The sequence below is a fragment of the Lissotriton vulgaris genome, chromosome 10, assembly GCF_964263255.1.
Source record: "Lissotriton vulgaris chromosome 10, aLisVul1.2, whole genome shotgun sequence".
Taxonomy (NCBI): domain Eukaryota; kingdom Metazoa; phylum Chordata; class Amphibia; order Caudata; family Salamandridae; genus Lissotriton; species Lissotriton vulgaris.
In genome coordinates, this window is record NC_141698.1 from 829945070 (window position 1) to 829971561 (window position 26492).

At 45.0% G+C, this 26492-nt stretch overlaps 2 protein-coding genes across 4 annotated transcripts in view; one reads left to right on the forward strand and one right to left on the reverse strand.

Moving 5' to 3' along the window:
• The window catches only part of EXOSC7 (exosome component 7), a 102068-nt gene extending 86010 nt beyond the window's left edge, over window positions 1-16058 (reverse strand). The window contains exon 1 of the mRNA XM_086941754.1: window positions 15876-16058. Coding sequence (XP_086797880.1) covers window positions 15876-15932 — 57 coding nt within the window. The 5' untranslated portion in view covers window positions 15933-16058. The remainder of the gene's footprint in view (window positions 1-15875) is intronic.
• A 466-nt stretch (window positions 16059-16524) lies between these two features.
• The window catches only part of ZDHHC3 (zDHHC palmitoyltransferase 3), a 134802-nt gene continuing 124834 nt past the window's right edge, over window positions 16525-26492 (forward strand). For 2 of the 3 annotated variants that reach the window (XR_015300712.1, XM_086941755.1), the window contains exon 1: window positions 16525-16768. The gene's annotated coding sequence lies outside the window, so the exon portion shown is untranslated. Of the gene's footprint in view, window positions 16769-16937; window positions 17079-26492 lie in introns of those variants that run through there. The other variant, XM_086941756.1, reaches the window with a different exon arrangement.

Genomic DNA, 26492 nt, shown 5'->3' on the forward strand with positions numbered 1-26492 from the left:
AACCGAGTCGTGAAATACCCCCGGCAGTGATGGGTTCCCATACAGAGGGGTATAATAATTCATTCTCCCTAGTTTTAATTTTCTCCTTATCCCAGACCAGACTGATCTTGCGGAAATTCTTTTAAGTGTTGAGTTTTAAAACTTAGAAATATTCACCAAAAATCATCCGATCAACGAAAACGAAATAACTCACCTGTTAACAGGAGATATCCCAGTGCTAGATCTTTGTGCCCAGCACAGACCTTAAAAAGTAATTACAACTGTGATTTTCCAATAACCTGATTTTCTCCCATAGGATAACATTGCCTGTTTTTTACCAGAAATTCTTTTAAGTGTCGATTTTTGAAACATAAAAATATTCCTTAAAAATCACCTGTGTAACAAAAACGATTTCTTTCAACTGCTTACAGGTGTAGCACCAGGGTTGAATCCAGGATCCAGCCCCGAGTAAGCAAAACCTATGCAAAGTAATTGATATTGCATTTACTTAAAATTCTCATTGAGCTCAATGTTATTATTGATTTAAGTTTATGTTGCATATTGCAACAATTGTATCTATTGCATTTAAAAGTCTAATGCTCAATGAAAGTATTCAATTGCAACATCTCATTCTGCAAAAGTATTTTTATACCTACTTGTGGTTCTAAAATAAAACAACAATATATTTTTATAAACAAAACAATTGGCCTAGAGTTCAGTTCTTGAGTGTGTGAGACCATTTGATGACTGAGTGTGTACAACAAGTGCTTTACACTGTCCTCTGATACTGCCTTACTGCTCGACCAAGCTACCACTTAGAGAGTAAGGTTATATCCAACTTTAACCTCTGTCAAACCTCTGGGGACTGTTGACTGTGTGCACACGGTACCTTACTTTGGTGCAGTATATACACACTGTACCTTACTTTGGTGCAGTATATACAGAGCCACTTTCTTACACAGAGAAACCACAAAGAGGTGTTAAATTACAGCTGATTCTTGAGAAAATTTAATACAAATTGCAACTGCCTTGCAATACCTTAGAAAACATCCGGAACACAAGAAGAATGGAACAGTATTATCCCTTCCTGATCAATCATTTTCTGTGTGACACATTTGGCCACTTAGGATACACCTGTTGTTCAATTGATACCTAATAAACCCAAATGTAATGTCTGTACTTGAGAAGATGGTACTCCATTTGCACTCAGTCTAGCTGTATTAATGTCATGAATCACCAATTGTATTTGCGTTTTCATGTATAATTACGGCATGTACTGAGAGATACATTTGAGATCATGAAATGATCAACTCTTCCTTTGGACGTCACTATGGTGAGCCTTAACCCCTCCCGCACCTTAGCTATGTGTGTTAGATGGATCATGCCAGAAGCAGGTATTTTCAGGGCTGCCATTGCTCCAGTCTTAAATGTATTTGGCTGACTGGATTTCAGACTTTATGCAATTTGATTATAAGCTGATAAGTTACATGTTTTTCACTGTGGTTGAAAATAGGCACAACTTGTGCATGTGATTGCTGGTGCTAGCACATAATGGCACAAGCTTTATTATTCATTTTAAAGTGAAAAGAAAAAAAAAAAGTAGCAGCATGTCCTGGCCATTGGTACTAGCACTTTGCACCAATGGATGAGGTAGTGGGTGGTGCAAGATTCAGTTACACGCTAAGTGAAGTGATATCTCACACACACACACACACACACCTGGCAGTCGCCAGGTGTGTGAGAAAACCTAGTTTCTGCCGAAATGAATCACGCCTTACCTGCCAAACAAATAAAGAACCTCTCTCCATAATCCTCGTGTGTGGCTCCTTCCTTCGGTTTCCCTGGAGGTGGATTGCATATTTCGTGTCGTCCAGAGACACGTCAAGGAGCTCCCGCTTCGTGAAGTTGGCTGCCTTTTCCTGGTGTCTGCACAAGCAGTTTCTTTCTTTCGTCAAGGTATTGGCATAAGGCAGCCCACCAACAGCAAAGCAGGAAAGCACGGGACGCTGCGTGAAAGCAATCTGTGATTTCACGGATGGTGTTGGTGTCTGATTACCGACCCACGACCTGGCAGACCTGTACCCTGGGGGTTGAAGCGGTATTGCGGGGACTTGAGGGGTTCCGATGTTTTAAAATGACTGTTTGAGGTACGCTGAGCACTGCACATGCCTGAAAACACAAGAACTTTTCTCAGGTTTCCCCACGTATCATCAGCCCGTAATGGAGTATGCTGGGAGTTGTAGTGTGATCGACACTACAATCAACAATCACATGGTTGGGGCAGGCGTATTCCTATCAATCAAGGACTGTTGCAGATAAAAGAGCTGGGCGTACGTTCTTGCAGTTGGGCAGTGGCGTCCGAGGAAGGCTAAGCGCCGAAATGCATCACGCCTTACCTGCCAAACAAATAAAGAACCTCTCTCCATAATCCTCGTGTGTGGCTCCTTCCTTCGGACATATATATATATAATATATATTCATTCTCTCTCACTCTCTCACTCTCTCTCACTCTCTCTCACTCTCTCTCACTCTCTCTCACTCTCTCTCACTCTCTCTCACCAGTCACCAGTCACCAGTAGGTCGTTTTAGTTAAAACCTAGTTTCCATAATAACTTTGGCATCCGTGGACGAATCTTCGTGAATTTCTCAAAGAAAATGGCCTGCTCCGCTCCTTCCCTGAAAGTTTGGGGGTGATTCGTCAAGCGGGGGCCGAGAAAAAAGGGGGGGTCCCAAAACGTGTTTTCCCCATGCAATTTTCCATAGGACCTTTGGGAAAGGAATGACACCAAACTTGGCAAAAGGGTAGAGTTTGGTTCGTAGATTGTGCTTTTTGTTAAATGGTGTAAATCCGTTCAGTAGTTCCTGAGAAAATCAAAAGTAAAACCATAGATATATTTGTGAAGAGGATTATACGCGCTCGAGCACGAGCTGCATGCTAATTGGCTGTAAACTGTCTGTCAACACTCCAAACCAGGAAGTGTTGGCAGCCATCTTGTGCCTCGGTAGAACCGAGGCAAAAGTAAATTGAAAAACAAGTGTGCAAAAGGCACAAAGGGGCAGGGTAGAAACACCCTAGGCCTGATTAGGGGGGTCCCACAAGGACCCCTTAAGGTGGCGGTGTTGCCGAGAGGTATAATAAGAGAATCCCCCAACTTAGAACACGCTACAGGGCGCATTTTTTGCTCAGTGGTGAAGGTAGGGGGGCGGGGCTTGAAGTGATATGTGTGCAAACATGCCCTGTGGCACGTTTTAAGTTGGGGAATTAATTCCTAGTCAATCAAGAGGTTCCCTAAGGGCCAACTAGTCCAACAGGTACCTCCAGTAAGCGCCACTGAGCTGCGTTGCACAGTGTTGTAAAAAGGGGGCGTGCCCTCTGAACACCTCTCTGCAACGCAGCTCCTTGGCGCATACTGGAGGTACCCGGTGAACTAGTCGGCTCAGAGGACCTCAGGATTGTTTTAATAAGAGGTAGAGGTATCATCTGGGAGGAAGTTCAGTCCAGATGTGGCACCCAGAGTAGGGTCCTTTTCTTTAGTTTCCTCCAGATAAGATCTTTGATATATAAAAACCTACCTTTAGGCAACATAGGCACCCCTTCGGTCCCTGCGTCTGTGTTTAGAACCAAATTGAGAGGTATAGGGAATTGGTATAGACTCTTTCAAAATCAAGGGGAGCCTCCTGTCGTCACTAATTTTCTGGAAAAAATAAAATATGAACTGTCCTGCAACTTCTCAATCAGAGAATGGCAAGCGATCTCGTAGTTCGGTAATCAGGCACTTAGGGCTGCAAATTTCAAAAGAAAGGCTTTCCTGTCCCGATGGTCGGCTTACCATATGCCATATACTCTTCATAAAATGTATCCAGAGATTAATAATACTTGTTTTTGCTGCCAGCAGTCTGGCGAGGGTAGTTGTCTTCATATTGCTTGTACATGCTCTAAGTTGAGTCCCTTTTGGATGGAATTATGCGCTGGGCTCAGCCACACTCTTGGAAGCAATATACAATTAGAACCGGAAGTGGCATTGTTTGGTTTATTAAAACAAAGCCCAAACCAGGTTATAACAAAAGGGGGGAAAATGTTTTTATCAATTTCCTTTCTGGTGGCACGTTCTGCAGGGATAATTTTATTACTTCTATGATATTTCTGGTACTGTTATTACTATCAGGTGTTTTTTTTTCTTTTTTATTCTAGCGCTATCAATTGTATGTGTACTTTAGTTGAAGAGAATGGCTTTTTTTTCTTAAGTATTAATATCCAGGTGAGGCTTTGCATCTGCATTTTTATTTTAAGATATTGCATTCAAGATGTATGTACTTTTTCTGAAGGAAAGAACTGTAAAGTATATTTGCACCTACACTTTAGTGAACTGTACTAATTTTTTTTGTTTAATTGTATTATTATGCATATATATGTTTATTTAACTTAGATTTTCTACTCTGCTCAATAAAAACAAAATTAATAATAATCATTGCAGCACAATTACTTTATACAAGAATAACGTTGGGTTAATAGATAGATTTAAAACTTTCCACAGTGTATTCTATGTACACCTCTCTGAGAATAAGTGAGCACAAGTGACTGAGCGAAAGGTTCTGTACTGTTTCCTTGATCCCTGGGGGAGGGGCAGGGGGGGGGGGGGGCAGAGTTGTCATGTTCAGTGGTTGCTAGAAACCATTCGCTCCATGGTAAGGTTGGGGGCGATTACAATGGCACTGTGAGCTAGCTGGTCTATAGGACAACAAATCCTGCTGCGGTGTCCGGAACCATTCTAGGTACCAAACCGCTTTTTATGTTGTCCAACAAAAGCACAGATCCTGTAGATTAGTACGAACTACACAATAATATCTAACCTCCAGCTCAGCCGCTAACCTAAAGGGTGACATGAGGCGTACCTATTCACAACTGGGAAAGTTTTTCTTTATGTGTAATAGTAGAACACGGCAACAGAACACCATGTATGTGACGCTGTATGCATTCATTTTAATATTGACTAATATAGGTCTCAAATCCAAAATGGTTGCCACCGCTTGCAGTCATTAGGTCTCGCCTAGCAGCGCGCATGCGCTGCTTGGAAAAAGACCTTTAGCCATCGATGCAGCTTTTGCCCTAAAAACGTGCACGCTTTCTATTGCCTTCAATGGCAACACATGCACGCCTGGCAATTCCCTTGCGGGAGCGAGCATGACACGCTATGTTTGTAATTAACTTACAATCACATGGTGCCCCTGGCTCGCTCCTGCAAGGGAATCGCTTTCTGTGCTCTTGCACTCCCCCCCACCCCTCCCACTTGTAGCACAAGGCCCGCGCTTGTCTTTCTTCCCTCTGAGACACCGCGGGATGAGCAGCTGTACTTCTGCAAGATAAATAAACAGTGTCGCAATTGGCCACAGGGTTAGAATGCCTTTTATCTTGGCCATCAGCTGGAATAAAACACGAACCAGTTGCGGCTGAAGGTCACTGCTGCCTGGCATTCAGAGGCCTGCCTAATCGAGCACAGCACACAACCAACGTTCGCCTGCATGAGCACAGCAACAAGTTTCCATACTTTGGACATATTGGCTGCCAGAAGAGAAAGTGAACCTTGTACCAAAATAAAAACAGAGGTACCTGACGAGCTTGAGCTTTCATGACGTGGTCAAGGATGATGCACTTAGCATGATGCATTAATGATTGTCAGTGGCTAACACTGCTTTTTATTTATCGCAACGCTTTAAGGTGTGCAAACCTGCCAGAGACTACAAGTGAGTCCTTACGGTTAGGGAAATTACAAATACCGCCATTGCTACAAATTTTTTAAAAAGTGTCAGACAAATTGTATCATACACTACTGCTAAGTGTATTTATTTATTGGGTTTATAAAGCGCGACAGCTACCCAGAAGGGTTTCCCAGCGCTAAAAAGGCAAAGAGCAACAAAGCACTTGCAGAACAGAGATTATTGATTAAAGAGCCAGGTTTTGACGGCTCTGCGGAAGCGAGCATGACAGTTCTCAGCACAAATGTCAAGGGGGAAAGAGTTCCAGGGTCTAGGCCCTAAGCACGAAAAAGAGCTGCCACCAATTCTAGATAGTCCGTACTTGGGTGCGCAAAATACATTTTGTGAGGAAGAACGGAGAGAGCGAGAAGGAGTGTAGATTTTGACAAGGGACTGCAAATTGGGGGGAGCATTCCCGGTCTTGATCCTATGCATGTAGCTCAAAGCCTTAAACTTTACGCAACTCTCAACTCTGAGCCAATGAAGCTCACGGAGGCGTTCTGTGATGTGGTCAGTTTTCCGGCAGCCTCAGAGAAGACGTGCGGCGGCATTTTGAGCCAGTTCGAGATGACGCGTGACTGCCTTGGTTGCCCCCAGGTAGAGTATGTTGCCATAGTCCAACCGGGAGGTCACCAAGGCGTTCACTACTGACCTCTGGGTGTCGGACGGCAGCATCCAAAAGATTTTTCTCAGCCAGCGCAGGATGGTAAAACAGGTGGCTGCTACTTTGTTGGCCTGACATTTCATTGTTAGACCATTATCTATGATCAAACCCATGTTGCGCACATGCTTTGAAGGAGATGGAAGTGAGCCCATTCCAGCTGGCCAATGCCTAGAGCTCCAGAGATCAGGATTTTTCCCAAGGACCAGGTCTTCCCACCGTTTAGTTTGAGTAAGTTGAGATTCATCCAATCGGATATCTCACGAAGACCAACTTGCAGGGGAGAGGTCGAGGCTTGGTCAGATTGGGATAGAGAAAAGACGATTTGGGAGTCGTCAGCGTAAGTGTATAAAGTCAACCCAGAGCGTATCGCGATATGAGCCAGGGGAGTAACATAGAGATTAAAAAGGAGGGGGCTCAAAATCGAGCCCTGGAGCACACCATAGGGAGAAGAATACGTTTTGGAGGAGGAGGAGTGCGAAAAGATTTGGGAAGTCCGGTCTGTCAGAAACGATGCCAACCAGTCCAGGGCTTTGCCAGAGAATACCTATGGCAGCAAGGGATCTGAAGAGTATGTTGCGGGAAACAGTGTCTAAAGCTGCACTGAGATCGAGCAATATCAGTGCAACTGTATCACCTCGATCCAACAAGAAACAAAGGTTTTCTGTGACGCCAAGGAGTGTAGTTTCGGTGGAAAAACCAGGACGGAAACCGGACTGGAAGGAGTGCAATAAGTTGTTTGCCGCCACAAACTGAGACAAATGTTGATGGATGTGCCTCTCGAAGACTTTGGAGAAGGCTGGCAGCAAAGAAATAGGGCGGAAGTTGGAAAGGACCTTGGGGTCAGCAATAGGCTTTTTCAGCAATGGGGTGACCATTGCATGCTTCCAGCAAGCAGGGACAATGGTAGTGTTAAGTGACTGATTAAGTGTGCTGCAAATCATGGAAAGCTGAGGGGTATCCAATAAGCGCAACATTGGAACGGGCAAAGGATCAATAGGAGAGCCCGATTTCACCCTGTACAAAATCTCAAGAAGAGTTGTAAGGTGAAGATCAGGCCAAGACAAAAGTGAGGCAGGAGAGGAAATAGGAGGATAGCTAGAGTCCCTAGAATTGATGGGCAGTATAACAGGGGTGTTGCTACCTCTTTGGGCAGAAATATCTTGGTAAATTTTATCTATTTTGTGATGAAGAACTGGACAAGTTCATCACATTTACTACTAGATTGGGGTGGGAGTTTGGCTGTGGTCTGAGAGCCAGCAAGATTTTTAACCACGCTAAAAAGTACTTTAGACTTATTTACTGCTTCAGTTATCGTTTTAGTGACATAATTGGCTCTAGTCAGGGCACAAGATTTATGGTAGTGCTTCAACTCGTTTTTATATACGAGACCTGCCGATGGGGAATAATCCCTTCTCCAAATACGTTCAAGTTTTTTACAACGAGATTTATCCGCTTTTAGTGCATCGTTGTACCAAGGTGCAGGTGTTTTATGAGTTGTCACCTTCTTATGAGAAGAAGGAAGGCAAATATCAATGGCTTCAAGAAGCCAGGAATTGACAGTACTGGCAGCAGTTTCCATATCAACTGAGTTGAATAGGCTGGTAGGTAAGTGAGTGGCAAGAGCTTTGTTAAGAGAGGCAATGTCCAGCTTTTCCAGTCTCTTTTGCTAGTCATCGATGGAGCTTTACAGTAAGGCAGTGCTTCAGTGGCAGTAAACATTAATTTAATTAGGTAATGAGCGGACCACATGACAGGTAGAGCAGGAGAGCAGTGTAAGTGAGAGATATTGGAAAAAACAGGGTCAAGAAAATGGCCACCACTGTGTGTAGGGCCCCAATTATGTAAAGTGATGTTCATGGACTCAAAGTCAGCAATTACATTTCTGCTTATGCTGTTCTTAGGATTCTCCAAGTGAACATTAAAGTCTCCAACAACCAAGAAATTGCTGGACGTTGTAAGAACAGAGGCTATATAAATCAGAAAGCTGTGTCGACCAGGCTTTCGCAGGGCCAGGAGGGCGGTAGACCAAAAGGCCGGTAAGAGTGACCCTAGGATGAAGGGCAAGCTTAAAATACGCGGCCTCACAATTGCTTAAAGTGACAGGGTCAAGTTGGCATTGGAAAATGTTCTTAAATATGAACGCAATGCCGCCCGACTTTATTGGATCTGTCACAACTGGCAATGGCGAAGCTGGAGGGTAAAGCTTCCGCGATATCTGGACCGGAGCTTTCATGAAGCCACGTTTCCATGATAAATAATGCATCCGGCAGTTCATCCGCTAAGAGATCGAAGATCTCGTGTTTATGTTTATGTAAGGAGCGGCAGTTCAGGCTAAAAAACGTGTAAAGGGGATTAGAGGGAGTGGTGTCCTGCTGAGCACACCGGCAACTCAGCTGAGGGACATCTAGGGAAAAAGTGCAATGAGGGCAGGACTGAGGAAATTGGTCCAACATATCGAAAGCGGTACAAACCTGTATTGTTGAGGGTCGCAGTGCATACAGTTGAACGCCTCCATAGATGAGCCTAGGAGACACAATTTGGCCAAGAAGTATGGCCCCTGGACCCAGTTGGGCGTAGACGGGCACGCCTTTGGCGTGCCAACGGCGCGCCCGCTGCGCCCACCCGCTGCCCGGACGGGAAGTGCCGAACATTTATGCAGAAAGAGAACGGAAGGGTCAAACAAACTAGACCGCAACCCAGCGACTCCCAGCAAGATGGCGGCTTACCCCCCAGCAACCCGCAACAGCACCTAATCGGCTGCGCGGGAAGACAAATAGTGCAGGGTAAGTGGACAAGTGCAAATTAGCAAATGGCAAGAAATACAAAGTTAAATGAATTGCACAGGGCAATAGAAGTAGACCAGTGTCACCCAACCACCCTAAGGCAGAACCTTTGGCCGTAAATGATGCATTTTACTGAATTATTTGCCAAGGAAACTAACTTAAAGGTTTTCGTTTTAACATTCAAATATTACAGTCTGTGATTTGACACAGCCGTTAACAATTTTATAATATGTACCCACTTTCAATTTCTACAATTCACTTTTAATCTTTTTCCAATCCTGCATTCTGCAGCAAATTACATGGTATATAGTTTACAGGTCAATTCAGAGTTTGGTTGTTGGTATTTTAGTTTGTCACCCTGACAGCGTCCCCGTCTGCTGTCAACGTGAAGTAGCCGCAGGGCAAACTAACAATGTTTTTTTTTTTCAAAAACAAAAACCTAAAGTTGTATTTTGTTTTGAAAGAGGTTTACATCATCATGCCAACTCACTTCTGCTCACCCACTCCACATTTTGATGCCACTTTTCTAAGACCCTTGCCATCAGTGCACCAGTGTTCCTCCTCTTCCGCAGGACATCCTGGTCACTGCACTAGGACAGGCCCCTTCAAGATCACTCACTCCTTCAGCGAAATCAATCAACCACTCTGCATTTTCAGGACTGCTTCACTGTGACACAGCTCTTCACCCACACCCATTCCATCACCATTCCATGCTGTATTTTCCAAAGAGCCTGTTTTTCTGACTCCTCTGTAGTACACTGGAAGGGAGACGATGAGTTGGTTTGGAGCCCTTGTGATGGTGAAGCTTACGCCTGAAATGTTTCGGGCTATGTGTCTGCTTGGGTGCGCAGGTGCAGTGGGAGAAGAGCCTCTCAAAGCACATATTGCTGTCATAGAAATACACAAGTGTAATACATAGTGCTTCCATGTTTGGAGTGAGCAGTTTCTGCATTTCTCTGGGACTGCCTTACTTCTATTGCCCAGAGCCAGCAACTCTAAGAAAGATTTTGTGGGCTTCGGAAATATCTACACTTCCGGTATAGTGTGATGCTTTAATGAGGGAAATGCCAGAAAGTCAGGTATCATTGTTTTAGACTGCAGTAAACATTATCTTCAATGCACTGCAAAATTATTTCTAAGCAATAAGAAAACTCTGCCCTTCATTTCTGTTTCAGAATAATGCTGAATAAAAATAGGTTTATGATGCCGGAAAGATTGATATAGTCTGATAGCTTTGCTCTATAGCAAATACTGATTATAGTACCTACTTGATATTAGAATTCTATTGGAATCTCTATGTTCATGTCAGAATAGTCTTATCATCATAGAGTGGGGCTCTGCTGACATCACCATTCCATTCCCTCTGGAACTTTTACTGGGATCTGTCACCACATGGTTCTAATAAAGCAATAAGGGTTTTGCTCATTCCCGTAAGATGCGGCTAGACACAAAACTAACATTTGATGTGTGCCAATATAGCAGTCTATTTTGTGAGTACTGGCAATAGTGAATAGGTAAGGATGCCAATAAGGGATTTACTTATGAAAAATCAAATAAACACCAATCATTTGAATTAATCTGTTGTCAAGATCGTCAGTGGTGGCTGACTCATGAACAATCAATCTCGCAAGGTCATTCCTCGGAGACTTTATTGTCTCTTTGTACAACTAGCAGGCGGCGAAACGTCCATGTGTGGCTTCAAAAGAACCCTGTGCACGCTCACTCGGGGTGTCACTTCAAAAATGGCTTTTGATAAACCCGCACTGACATTATAGAGTCAGTCTTGGGGGAAAACATTGGCATTTCAGCAGCGACAGCTGCAGCCTCATCGATAAAAGATGTTCATCTATCGGAGGCGGAATAAAACCTGTCAGGAAGGAGTGGGTCAGTCCGGGCCCCAGAACCCCCTGGCCTTCTGCCACCAGGAGATCAATGTACAATTACACTGAAACCACCACCACGTCCACCACCACCACATCCACCACCAACACCACCATGTCCACCACCACCCATAACAGGTAAAGTGTCACTGGAGGGCAGGGGTAATAGGAGTGTCAACCCCGTCTGTACATGGAACATTTAAGGATGCATTGTATGCGAGAAGATGGGAATAGGGGCTAGAAGTATTACACCAGACCCAAAATAAACTTTGAAGAGGCGCAATGTTACTGGGGCTTCTGTAAAAGCACTCACATCATCTCTACCTCACAGTGGCATACCTGCATGAGCCACTCACTCAAAAGAAGCATTGGCATAGCCAATAGGACTTGCTTTGGGAACTTATAAGTGTTTAGCCATGCAACACTTGATGTTGTTGCACCAAGGATATTGTGCTGGGTAACTAAACACTTATAAGGTCCCAAAGGTGAGACCTATTGGCTATGTCAATTCTTGTTTTTAGGTTGCAGCCTACCAGACAGCACAGCTGTCTGGTTTGCTAAAGACATCTTGGTAACATTCAAAAAGAAGGAATGCTTTCAGCCCATTGTTTACCATTGGCTTTGTGGTTTGTAATTCAGTTCAGTTTAACTTTATTTCGGCTAATATAGCCATAAAAGCAGGAAGTACAGACAAAGAAAACATTTACAGACAAGTATATAAAATGCCCTTGACAACAATTCATTACATGAACACATTACAATTAATATAGTGGGGCAGAGTAACAATTGATTCAGTAGCAAGTAGTTATATATTATTACATAAAATCCAGATAGACAATAAAAAAGGTTGTTTCCAGGTTAAAAAGCCAGATTAAAGGCCTAAGTTTAAAATCTTTAAAAACACGCAATTTTTACAAAAAGTGAACTCAGTACATTCTGCATTATTTAGTGCTACTCAGTGCATTCTGCATTATTTAGTGCTATGAATGAAAACTACAGGTTGCAATATTGTATTACAATTTGTATCCAAGTCGTTTCCTGATGAGATACACATTGAATAAGAACCTGCTTATGCAAAAAACCACCAATTGTGAGGTATTAGACTTAATGATACGCTCAGCCTCTTTATACGACCCGACACCCATATTTTTACACAGGGATTTTATCCAAAGCTGTCTAGGTAACGTATAAGCAGAACAAAAAAACAATAGATGGGCATCATCTTCCTTTGCCTTTAGTGAGCAAAGGGTACAGATACCATCCTCATTTTTACCTCCCCATCTACATGTAGGGGCATTGATCTGTAATACCCTGTATCTAAATTGTAAATGTAAGGTTTTTGCTAATGGTGGTCTTATCTCGTCCATAAATGTTTCAAATGCAGCATTGTCTTTTATAGTCAGAAATTTCTGAGTCAATGTACCAATAGATGGACAGTGGGATGGCTCGTCCTTGACATAAGACCAATAAGTAGTTTTTAGAACCTTTTTACACACCAATGTCATATTCTGGGGTTCGTCCCAAAAGTGGGACAGCCCTAACCTGGTACACCAAAGTTCAATATGTTTTAACCATGCAATTTTCTTGTACTCATCAATCTGGGTAATTTCTATCAGTCCACTTTTATAGTTACTCAGCTCCGGGGTTGTCCATAGCCTTACCCAGTACAGCAATGGCCTAAGAGCTGCTGGGTAATCTGTCCGCTTAAGATCCAAATCCAAAAATACTGGAACTAGGGGGGGTTCTAGTTGGTAATTTTAGTAGCCTGCGCAAAAAGTGGTTTTCTTCCCGTTCAAAATTATGTTTACAGCAATGCCCCCAGACCTCACCACCATAAAGTGCAGCTGATTGGGCCTTTGCCTTGAATACTTCCAGTGCCGGCGTAATGGCTTTGGAATAACTAGCTCTGTGCACTTTTAAGATGGGCATCGAGTTTTGCTTAAAAGCCAACCTACTTTTTGTCAGGTGTCCCTTCCATGAACGGTTACTATCCAACGTAATACATAGATAGTTGAAACTCCCCACATATTCCAATTTTTGGCTATTTAAGGCCAAGTTCTTCCTAAAGGACTTTTGCGGATTTATTGACATGTATTTTTTTTTTTTTTTTTTCAAAACCAGTTTTATTAGAGGTTCAAGCAAATGCAGGCACAGCCCTCCACAGTCAGGAGGGGACTGTCATTAATAATCACAACAAAAGCAAAAGCAAGGCATAGCATCAAACCTCTCATATGAAGAAATTTCTATCAAAAAAGAAAGGGAACATACCGCCATCCACCACCCCCCAGAACGACCCCCAACTCCCAGCCACAACCCACCCCTTATCCCTCCCTAACCCCGTGCACGTGATCATTAAACAACCAGGACAAAAGATGTACATAGATAGGGCCGGCCACCGGCCTAAGGTCCATGTCGTGAGGCAATGCATCATCCATGTCCACAGGGGGATCGAGGGGGAGGCCCCTATAGTCCGCCCACCGTTTCCAAATTTTAAAATGTTTGCGGGGGCATCCCCGAGCCTCGAAAACAGGCTGCTCCAATCCCATAACGAAATCCAGGCCCGCCTTCCAGGCTCCAAGAGGAGGGGCGCGCTCACTTTTCCAGGCCTGCGCCAGGTCCCTCTTTGCCACCACCAGTCCCAGCAGCAGCAGGTGGCGCTTGTAGATGTTGCCCCCAATATTTTCCAGCACATGCAGAAGGCCCAGCCGAGGCGTACGGGGCAGTTCCCATCCCAGCACCTCAGACAAGCAATCCCAAACCCCGGCCCAAAACCGAGTCAGCCGCTCACAAGACCACACAGTATGAAAAAGGGTGCCCCTCTCCGAACCACACCGCAGACATTCAGGGTTTGCAATCAGGCCCGCCCGCCACAGTCGCTCCCTCGTAAAGTACGCGCGATACAGATATTTGAATTGAATAAAGCGGAGGCGTACTGCAATGGCAGTCCCCCTAGGGGATTCCAGTGCTTCGCGCCAATCATCCTCGTCCAACGGGCCAACATCGGCCTCCCACTGGGCCTTCAGCGCCGAGAGCGAGGGGGGACATGTATTTTGTTTTGGATGAATTTATTTCCAACTCCTTCTTTACACAGTAACCATAATTTGTAATTTTTTGGCTCTTTTTGCTTTAAGCTCTCAAAGTTCAGTTCGTGTCTCCCGTTGCCTAAACCGCGTTTACTATATTGTTCCACAAACTCGCTTTCCGTAAACAGGCCTTTAAATCTTGTTCTTATCTTTTTACGGTTGCTTGGCATTCAAAGTCTGAGGTCAAATGTCAATCTGTATCTTCAAGGATGCTTTATTTGTTTCTAGTTGCTTTGTTGATTGCTTGGATTTCTAACTAATACGTTAGAAAAAAAACCACTGAAATTAGCGATTTACTTAAGCAGTTTCTCTCTCACTCTCCCCCATGAAATGCCCAAAACCGGCATGCTGTGTGACTTTATACAAGCTATAGGTCAATCTGGTTGAGGCAGCCTTCAGTAGATGTGTCCTCCATGTATCAAACTTTATAATTTCAGCTTCTACTAAGACACTTATTTTTAGTTTTTGCTTTTCTACGCACTTGACACCATTGTTTTTATTTCTAATTAGGGAGGTATAAGATCGGGCTGCGATTCAAGCTCCGATTTTCCATTTTCAGCATTAACCTTTTTTTTTTGTTGCAGTTTTAAATAGCACGAACTCGACCCGCAGGTATTGGATCGCTTTCAATGAGCACCAGTTAGGTTACAGAAGGCCGCATTCATTGTTTGGGTTTTTAGGCACGGGCACATTAAGGGATTTGTCCAAAATCTCAACGACGTTGAGCCAATGCCCAGACTAGAATGGTTCCCCAGTTACCATGTCAGCAACTCTGGTCGATTTGCCACATCCTCTCCTAGTCAGGTTCCCCTTTGATAAGCCTACAGTCGTATGGCTCATTATGTCTGAATAGTAAGAGTTGGCCCTGGTAATGGGTGATGTGTTTGGCGCAATAAGTGCATATCAGACAGCCAGTTTAGCACCTCCCGAGTCTCCATCTCTCTTTTCCATTCCTCCGATGAAGGGAACAGGAGGGGAGGGGAGAAAGGGGAGAGGGGGGGTAGACAGCAGCCCACCGGCTGCAATGCTCCTAGCCCTAGCATTACAAGCAAGCAGTGGCACAGCCAGTAAGTCTTGCCTATACACGATCTATCTATTGGCTCTGTTGTTGTTTTTTAATCCATGTTGCACAGTAGAACAGCGCATGCACAACAAGGCTGAAAGTAAAGAAAATAAAAGTGCCTTGCCGGGGCAGCACTGGCCGTATCATATCACTTTTTTCCCTTAACTTTCAGACATGTTGCACATACAATTGTATTCCTGTATGGGTGTGCTGTATTTTGCATAATAACAGAATCCTCTTCTTGAGGGTTGTGAGATCATTCTTAATTAATTCTTAGGAAGCAGCACTATCCGGCTGACCTCTGATTTATAACTTTGATTTATTCTTAAGGCTGAACTGTATTTGGTTCAGCTTACACATTTCCTGCATTTGTTTCTTAGCATCATGGTAGTTCTCAATTTAATTCACTGATTCTGAGCATTTAATGTTACCGATTTGAATGATCTAAATCCTTTGATACACCTTCATGATTATATATTTTTTTTGTTTTCAGTGTAAAGCCTAATGGTGCTTTACTATTTACATTGTAATTTGCAATTAGTTACTCGCTACAATTTGTAACAGACATTCACTCGCTTGCACGTTAAATAACTCCCATTAAGAAGCCTTGCGTGGTTACCTTCATAGACCATTTCATGTCTACAGAAGTGAGGATGGCACAGCGTTTACCTGAATTCCATGGGCAATATAAACCTTCTCTGCTTCGCTGAGTGTCACCGAGGCCATCTCTCACTCAAACGAAAGCGCCACCACGATTGTTTCCCCGCCGGATACTGGGAAACATGCTGGTAACGTCATCAGTAGGGGACATTGATACTCATACACCCGTAGGCTCTTGAGATAAAATGTCATTAAACAGATGCCGTGTGACTCGCGAAACAACTATTGAAACCAGAATAACGACCCACCCTGTTCCGTAGTGTGCCTCTGAAACTAGGTAAAACGTTCAGCCATCTTGAAAAGGAAAACGCTGGCGCTACTGATCAGTCAAAATATACCAGGGGCGCATATTTCTTTTAAAACTTAAAGAAATGTTTTTATGTTTTATTTTTTCGAATAGAATTATTAAAGAAAAATAGAAATCAAAAAAGATACGTTTAATTGTATAAAGACATATTCTTGAACTCAAGCCTACAGCAAAAGCTACAAAAAAATGGTGTTGTTTTTTAATAGCTTCCTAATAATCTCTCTCATACTAAGGAACTTTCTTTTATAGCGGACGTAAATACTCACACTCCAAGATGGAAGGCTCGTGTTATGTTGCCTCGGTTCTTTGTAATAAACGCTGCCCTGCCCCTTTCACCTTCTGTGTGAGCTCACAGCTGTAAGCGCTGTTATCGCGGACGGTAATGACTACACTACTACGAAGAAGCGTGGTTTAGAATGCATTATTTGCCTAGGAAACCGTGCAGCCAAAGGCACGTTTGTCACTTGCAGGTGTCAGCTGGACCAAACGTTCGCCAGTGATGGATTTTGGAACTCATATATAAATTCGTATTCATGCTTAATCTGGTGTTGAGAAGATCGGGCAGTGTTTTACCGTGTTCCCATCACAAAGTCAAGTAAGTGTGCACGGCTGGTGGAACATTTCTTTTCGGTATTTTGTTTTGGAAGAGGGTTCACGGTTTGCATCATTACAAACGATATAGTGTGCGAGAAGGGGGCAGGTTGTATTCGAGGAAGTAAGTGTGAGTCTAATACGTGCCCAGTTTCTGGCCACTTCCTGGTTTCATCCAACTAACTGATAATGGGCGGCAGTGGGAGGAAGCTTTTAGTTGCTGGCATTGGCAACTGCAACAGGGAAGCTACTGGCGAGGTCCGCTTGTTCTAGTGGCAAATAATGAATGAATTGGCTTCAAACCTGTTCGTGTGGTAATGGGGCTTCTTTATGTTTGTTTCTCTTCAGCTTTAAGTTAAATACAATGTGTGATTGGGGGGTGGGGGGTGGGCGGTCTGGCGGGGGCGTATTTCTTACTACCCCTCTATTATGTGGGGTATTTTTTTTAAGGCTATAGATGTGATTTGGAAAGCTTGTAGCTGAACTTTCGATTTAGGCTGATAGCAGGAATCATTTTAATGTTATTAATTCGTATATGGTATTTACTGTTCTAGGTAGCAAGCGTATTTACATATTTTCTGCAACTCACTAAACGCAGTGTATGAATGTTTACTACTTACGCAGTTGTGAATGATAAATATTAAACTGGAATCCATTATAAACGTGAAGTGTCTCTGGTATAGACTCAACTATGAAACACAGTGAATTATTATTTTTCAGTCATTAACATTTTCTTTATAATACTTATGACTTGCACGCTACGAATTAAAGTGTCTCAGGTGCACACAAATAGGTGCAGAACATGAGCTTCACCAAACACTTACGTATATATAATGCGAGGTAACAAAAATACCATTTGTCCACTGATCGTATTCTATCAGTGTGACCCACTCAAAGACTGTGCTAAATTGTCATAGTTATGGTGACCAGAGGTTTTCTGTATATAGAAAAATAAGGGTTCTCAATTTGAAGAAGGTATTGACCGTGCTGTTTCTAATAGAATAAGGGTGCAATTTCAATCTATTGTAGGTATCAAGAAGGCAAAGGTAGTTGTGCAAATGAACACCTGGTTCGGTGGAGGCACTAAAACTGTAGAGGTGCAAACACTACGTTGCAGAAGCACGTTTAAGGATAGATGGTGCCTGCCTAACGAATAAGCTTAAGTCTGTTGTGGGCTGCAGAGTTCCCTTTATTGAGAGTTAAAATTACAATACAGTGTTGGTGTACAATTATTTTATATTGAAATGCAGCATCGTATACAACAATGTCATATGTTTTAAATTCAAGGTTTGTCCCACTCTCCTGCAATTGCTCGGCTATCTGTGATTGGAAATGAATAATTGTAAGAATCAGTACTTCGCTCCAAATTGGTCTATTTAGATTTTATCAAGGCACTCCTTGTACATTTAGAATTCGGCTAAAACTCCATAAGTAAGTTCTGTGATGAATCTACCCTTCTGTACAATCACACTGGATGCAAAGCGAGAGGAGATTGCCCTAGGTTAGACTGATTTTTAATGTGGGCAGGAACTTTCATGCAAGTCACTTGGTGAATGTGCCAGGTTCTTTGAAGGGCTGATTAGTAGATATGGACTGAATGAATTCTGGTCACAATCCCTAATGCCTACATAGGAGTTTAAAAGAAATATTAAAACAATCGCAAAGTCAGAAGGTTTTTTAACAGATTGTTATTGTTCAAGCTGGATTAAGTTAATGCTTATTCTGGCTTCTGCTTACCATAGCTCTACACCTCCAAAAGTACTTGAATTTTGCTGCCTCTCAGAGTTTGTGGTATCAGCATTATTCACTTCCAGGATGATCCTACTGGAGGTTGTCCTAAGTCTTAGCATGCTGATAAAGATGGCGATAGAGAGAGGATCCTGCAATCAAAAGGGTTTAGTAAGATGGGAGTGTCAAATTCTACATTTGTTATGTTATGTTATGTCATGTTATATATGGATTTGTATCAAGCACTGCTACTCAAGAGTGTCCTGGCGCGTTGGGGAAAACAGTGACCGAGCAGACTGGGGCGGTTACACCACTTGTTTAAACAGATATGTTTTAAGAAGTTTGTTAAAGGTGGTAAGTTCTTTTGTGTGTCTTAGCGTATCTGGCAGGGCATTCCACATGGTGGATGCTCTCACTGCCAGCGACTGACCTCCCAGGCGGGCTCTTCTAAACCTAGGGATTACCAGCCGCCTTTGCAGAGCGCAGATGACGGGTCAGGAGGTAAAAAGCAAACCTAGCTCTCAGGTAGGAGGGGCAGGGGCCATGGAGAACTTTATGTGCCAGGACCAGGGCTTTAAAGCGTACTCGCTGAACAACCGGGAGCCAGTGAAGATCATTCAGTTGCTTGCGGACACTTAGTCTCCTCTGGATGTCAAAGAGGAGCCTGACCACTGCGTTCTGCACAACCTGTAATTTCCCCAAGAGAAATCCAGGAGAGCCGATGTAAAAAGCATTAGCGTAGTCCAGGCGCGAGAGTATGAGCGCCCTGGCTACATCCTTCTTTGCGACACGAGGAAGGAGGGGGAAGAACTTCCTGAGGGCTTTCAGGGTACCAAAGCAGGCTCCTGAGAGTCTCATGATCTGTTTGCAGAAGCTCAGATCGGCTCCGAACCAGATCCCCAGGTTCTTGGCTACCCCACAGTCCCCCTTGGGACAGGGAAATCCCTTGGGCCAAAGGGATTCCCTGAATGCCATCGGAAATTGACCATAAAGGATCACTTCTGATTTGTCCTTGTTGCATTTCAGGCTAGCCTGGGCCAGCCAGGCAAAAACCGAGGATAGACAACGCTGGGCCTCAGCCGTCGGGAGGTCGTCACCCTTCCAGGTGAAGAGAAGTTGGGTGTCATCGGCGTAAGCCATAATTTTGGCCCCCATTGTCTCCCCCAGGTAAATAAGGGGGGTCAGATAAATGTTGAATAGCAAGGGACTCAGCGTTGACCCTTGCGGGACCCCTGTGGCCACTTTACTGTCGGTTGAGTTAAAAGGGGGGCATCCATACTTGTTGAGACCGATCTTCAGGCTCTGCCCGTAATACCAATATCTGACAGCCTGGCGAGAAGCTGGAGGTAGGGTACTGTGTCAAACGCGGCAGAGAGAATCAACAGAATCGATGCCGCTCTGCCGCCCCGACACCCTCTAACGGTTTCCGTAACCTCCACCAACGCTGTCTCGGTGCTGAAGGATGTTCGGAAGCCCGATTGAGCAGGGTGCAATGCACCCGAAGATTCCACAAATTTTTCCAACTGTCTGAACGCCACCTTTTCACACACCTTGGCCAGGGCTGGAAGAAGGGAAATGGGGCGGTAGTTGGATAATAGGAGCGGATCCGCCGTAGGTTTTTTAATAAGGGGCAAAAGTTTGTCGTGTTTCCATTGAGGGGGCACCATGCCTGTTTGCAGTGACTCATTAATCAAGGCCCCCACCACAGGTGCAATTATTTCTGCCACCCAGCTCAGGACCCTCGCAGGGCAAGGGTCCGCTGGGGACCCCGATTTGCTTGACTCCGTGTGAAGAACGTCACCCAGTGGTGGGTCACTACTAGAAAATCAGTGGTGTGGTGGGTGGTTTCTGTGGGTGAGGGATTCAATGTTGTCAAAGACAAGAGAGAGAGGTATGGGAGTGTCAACCCGATTGGCATGGTGCAACAATAAAGATTTTTTCAGAGAACCATTTTGAAACCCTCATTACTTGAGTGTCTTGAAGGTAGATTTCATTTTTGAGATTTTTTGTGGGAGAACAGAATCTCGTAGAAAACGTGAGTTCGTTTGAGAATTGGTAATTCACATTTGGACCTACAGCAACCCCAAGCTGCCTTGGGGAGCCAAGAATATTGTATTTTTTCACAGCAGTGGGTTCACCTTAATATCACTTTCACCCCTCCATGAACACTGCACTACACATTTCTTCACAGAATAGTGCTCCTACGTAGGTTCGCAAGTCGCAGCACACCCCAAGCAGCAGCTGTTTGGGATGGCCCCAATGATGAAGCATGTCACCTCGAGGCAACTCTGGGTGAGTGAGGGGACTCCAGAAAAAAAAAATTATTTTCTTAGGACAGTGGTCTTGTTTTTTACGCATTCAGCGGAATCTCCATTCGCAGGCCATCTATGGTTTCTGGAAGACCTGCAAAACAGTACCTTTAGAAATGCAGGGCGTTGGGACCTTTCTGTGAGCTCGGAAGAGCCAGCGTCTGTTCTGGAGGCCGATGCAGGAGTCGTTGAGCCCTTGAAATCGCACACGTTGCAGGTTGAACTTCGTGCAGTTGAAGTCTGGAGCATCGGCAGGCATCGAGGCTTCGGTGTAAAATGCAATGGTACAGTGCCCTCAGGTCGCGGTGCAGGCAGTGGTCTGTGAGACCAGGGCTGCGGTGTTCGTTGTGGTGCTAGCAGGTCAAAGTGAAGGCAGCGGCATCATCGTTGCTGCAGCGCTGACAAACGAGTCAATGGCATTGACAGGCTAAGGCTGCAGTGTAGAACGGGGCGGTGCATCGTGTAACTTACGAGTGGTCCCCCTAAACCACTGTGCAGGAAGCGGCGTCGATGTCAGCATGGATCGTCTTCCTCAGTGAGACCAGGGTTACTGTGCGAAGCGGAACGGTGCTCTGTGTTCTCCATGAGGTCACGGTGCAGGCATCGACATCGGTGATGGCATTGCAGCGTCGTCTGGGATGCCAGGGCGGCGGTCTGAAGCAAGGTGGTGCAGACTGCGGTGCCCACAGGTCACGGTGCAAGCAGCAGATCGGTGGCGTCGATGAGATCAGGGCTGCAGTGCCATCTGCGATGCCATCAGGTCACGGCACGGAGCAGGCAGCAGCGTAGTTGACGGTGACGGGTTGCTTTTTCTTCTGTTGCAGCACAAAGCACACCGTTCCCAGTGCTGGTAGCAGATGAACTTGAAGTGTTTGTTGTTCCTGAGAATTCTTGAACAGGGGGCAAGCTCTACCTCAAGCCCTTGGAGAATCTCAGGGAAAACAGATTCAGAAAGCCCAGTCCAGCCCTTTCACTGCCCAAGACAGAAGCAGCTACTGCAGGCCAACACAGCACAGCACAAAGCAAAGTGGTAGTCTCTCCTCACAGCTTCTCCATCTCATCTTCTTGGCAGGTTCCTTGATCCAAAAGAGTTCTAAAGTTCTGGGGTCAGGGCCCCAATTTTCATACCACATTTCCTTTGAGGTTGGCACAACCAAAGTTCCACCGGCATACATAAACCAGTTCTGCCAGGTTCATTGCAGGAGAGGGAGAGAGCTTTGTGGAAGGCAGCCACAGTCCATTCAGGTGCAAGTGACAACTCCTCCCACCACTCTAAATGCAGCCAGGTCTATTCAGCCTGACTATGATTCATCCAGGAAAGGCAGAGCACACCTCAGCCCAAGCCTTGTGTCTGTCTAATGTGAATGCACATCCATTCTTCTATCACTCTGAACCCAGATGGTGAATACACAAATGGCAGTGGCACACAAGATGGTTTAGCAAGAAAATGTCCACTTTCTGAAAGTGGCATTTTCAAACACACAACATAAAAATCATCTTTACTAAAAGATGTATCTTTTTAAATTCTTAGTTCAGGAACCCTAAACTCTGCTTCTCCATCCTCTCCCAAGGGAAGTTATGCTTGTAAGATGTTGCAAAGCAACTCCCAGGTTAGCCTGAATAGTGAAAACGAGATTGGCAGAATTTCATTATCACGACATGTCACACACACCAGTACATGTCGTTCCTACCTCTCACATACACTGCACCCTACCCAAGGAGGTACCTTGGGCCTACCTGAGGGGGGGCCTTACATGTAAGACAAGGGAAGGTTTGGGCCTGGCAAGTGGGTGCACTTACCAGGTTGACATGTGTCACGGTTCGCGGCGTTGCCGCGGCCGGCCATCCCCGCATACACACACGGAAAGCCGGAATACTCACTTCCGGACAGAATTTGAGTCCCCGGTCTAGTCTAGGTCACGGTGCAGGCATCGACATCGGTGATGGCATTGCAGCGTCGTCTGGGATGCCAGGGCGGCGGTCTGAAGCAAGGTGGTGCAGACTGCGGTGCCCACAGGTCACGGTGCAAGCAGCAGATCGGTGGTGTCGATGAGATCAGGGCTGCAGTGCCATCTGCGATGCCATCAGGTCACGGCACGGAACTGGCAGCAGCGTAGTTGACGGTGACGGGTTGCTTTTTCTTCTGTTGCAGCACAAAGCACACCATTCCCAGTGCTGGTAGCAGATGAACTTGAAGTGTTTGTTGTTCCTGAGAATTCTTGAACAGGGGAAAGCTCTACCTCAAGCCCTTGGAGAATCTCAGGGAAAACAGATTCAGAAAGCCCAGTCCAGCCCTTTCACTGCCCAAGACAGAAGCAGCTACTGCAGGCCAACACAGCACAGCACAAAGCAAAGTGGTAGTCTCTCCTCGCAGCTTCTCCATCTCTTCTTCTTGGCAGGTTCCTTGATCTAAAAGAGTTCTAAAGTTCTGGGGTCAGGGCCCCAATCTTCATACCACATTTCCCTTTGAAGTTGGCACAACCAAAGTTCCACAGGCATACATAAACCAGTTCTGCCTGGCTCGGGCCAGGTTCATTGCAGGAGAGGGAGAGAGCTTTGTGGAAGGCAGCCACAGTCCATTCAGGTGCAAGTGACAACTCCTCCCACCACTCTAAATGCAGCCACCACTCTAGTGGCCTGGGAGCATAGAAGCACTTCCGGGTGAAACGTTTAAACATCACGTTTCCCGCCGGCTCGGTGCTTCGGATTCCTTGCTGGGGATCCCGCTTGCTGAGACCTGCCTCATCTGCCACCACGGAGGAAAGCCGCGCTGGAGCGCAACTCTTCCTCACGTCTGCACCACTCAGGAGCGCTTGTTTATTCCTTCTCCTGGGGGAATCCAGGAAGTGCCTGTTTGTTTCTGTAACCCTCGACGCGCAGGAGCGCTTTGAGGGTGTTTTGTGGACCTGAGGATTGTTTTTGGTTTGTAGTTTTCGGTTTCCCACCGCGCAGGAGGGCTAAAAGGGAAACAGCTCAGCCAATAGGCTTGGTTTCCTATAAGGGATGCCACAGAGTGAGTGACTACTTACAGTTGGTAGCTACACGCGCAGGAGTGCTTTCTTTTTGTTTGGACTTGGGTAAAACGCGCAGGAGCGCCTTACCATCACATTTCCTAACTGAAGCTGAAACCATTGGTGGACCTTCCGTCTCGGACGAATTGGTGAGTCCTCCGAGGGTTACAAGGTCTGTGTGTGTATGTGGGGGGTGGTTCCTTTTTCGGGTCTGACTCCGTTTCTGATCTAGCTCTTTCTTGGTTTCCAGTTGACACCGGGACGCCCTGCCAGCTCCACGCTACCCTTTTACCCTACACCCTGGCTCCCATCCCTGCGTCCATCTCATCCCTGCTGGGTATTACCTTCCACGAGGGTAAGATGGGTTCAGGGACGGGTGCTCTTGTCGTCTCTGTGGAATTGCGTCACAAGCAAAGGTAAGACTTGTGGGGCATCTGACAACATGGCAGTGGAAACTGAATGCAGACTCTGTACCGGCAGGTTTGAGACACCTTTGAAAGGCTACTTGTGTGCTAGACACAGCCAGTGCTGCAAGACCACTAGTAGCATTTGATTTACAGGCCCTGGGTGCACACAATGCACTGTACTAGGGACTTATTAGTGAATGAAATATCCCAATCATGGAAACACTAGTCCATCAACACAATTTACAGAAGAAGCACTTGCACTTTAGAACGGATCAGCAGTATTGAAGTGTGCAGAAACGCTAAACCAGCAAAAACCATATCCAGAGTACCACAAAAACCAGGATGTCAGAAGCAAAAAGACAGGGGAAACACGCCAAAAGATGCCACATCAAATAGCCAGTGTTAAGCTGTCCAACAGACTAATCTGGAGCAAAGAGGGAGTCTTTCTCAGCCCAAAGATATTGTGCTAGTAAATTACAGGTCCAAGAACGATGATTTCTGGGTTTGGCAAGGTGATAAAAAGCACATTTTCTGGAAAGTTTGCAAAAACCAGCATGGTTTAATTTTTATTTGTAACTTTTTTTTATCTCTAATGCGCAGTAACTGTTATGTCCTTGCATGGAGGAATGAATGAAAAAATTACTACTTTGATTTGATTTAAATCATAAAAGGACAGCACAACCAGCAATGTTCAAGAAATTTGCGAGCAATTATTCCAATTTGTTAGTAGGTTTAAATCTCAATAAAATTTATAATAAAAACAAGTTACGACAATATACACTGATTTCCTGCAGTCTGGTTGGTAGCCAGTCATGCTATAAAAAGCGGGCTTCTTGTGGGATTCTGCTTGAGCTGTGCACGGCCGCGCAAGGTACATGATCTCTAAAAGAAGCCCTAGAGCGATAGACGGGTATAATTGACAATTATCATTTCAGTAAAAAGATGGTTCTAGAGGACGGGGTCTTTATATTTCATGAAGTACTGTGGCTAAAGAGAAGTTCAACTCAGATGCTGATACCATTGATAATTTCCTGTTATTTCTCCAAGCTAAAGTGCATGGTACTGTAAACCAATTGTTTGCAAAGTGTTCAAGTGCACTTTATCACCTTCCGTGCCAAACCGCTTAGAGTTGTCTGTCGCTCTTTTCTAGTTCATTTGCCCCTAGGCTCAGAAACTTTATTGCCTTGCATGCCAATTGTACTGTTGAGCCCCCTAAGAATTTTATTACCGCAGATTTACAAGTCCTTATTTGTTCTCTTTTTAGGTTTCGAACCTGGCGAGGGGCACAGCCCCTCCCAGTTTGAAAACTTTTGTTTTCAGTAGGGACGTCGGCCCCGCCTCTGCCTCTCATTGGTTAGCTCCATAAATGGAGGCTAGCCATTGGGAGACAGAGGCTGTCAATCACGCTTTCTAATGAAAACGCGATTCGGGGGCGTTTCAGGGACTTTTTTTAAGTCCCGCCCCTTTGTCCCGGGCCGCGCTGTCATTGGCTGCCGGCCCGGGACACCCCCGTGATGTCATTCCCCGGGCCGCGCTGTGATTGGCTGGCCGGCCCGGGACCTGACTTGTTTAGAACTTGTGCCCTGGTTTAGGTTAAAGATGAACTCTATTCGTCTCTTCCCCGACATTTTGGCGCAGTTGCAGCTGGAGCTTTGAAAGTGCCTTATTCTCGCATGTCACTGTCTGCTTTGGTCTGTACAATAATTATCGTTGATCGAGTTTACACACTCACGAAGGCAGTTGCTCTCAAGTAAACCTTAGTCACTGAAAGGCAGGTGGGTCTGTTAGTCTAACAGACCCACCTGCCGTAGTCTGCTTTGTAACAAGTGCCCAGGTTTAGTCACGATGCCTCGTCAATGTACCTGCAAAGTGCAGCAAATATTGGGACCTTTGTTTAAAAGTCGAAGGACTATTTGCTTCCAAACGCCGGTGGGGTTGGGAAAGAGTCCGATTATTGACAGTCACGTCACGTACTGTTTTTGTCTTTCCTAACCTCAAGTCTAATATTTACTCCCAACCTGTCGATTGGAACTATTCTGAGTATACACCTGTGTTTTCTAATGTTAACGAAAGTGACAGTCGTATTTTGGTTTTACTCCGTGAGGCATGTTTCAGTTTTTTTTAGAAGTCCAGAAGCTTCACAGTGTTGTAAGCGTGGTATTGTTACTATACGAAAAGGGACTCAATTGACAGGAAAGATGAAAACTTGAATCAACCAGGTGGGGTTCAAACCAGTGGTGTGCGAGTTTTATACATATCACTGTATACATTGT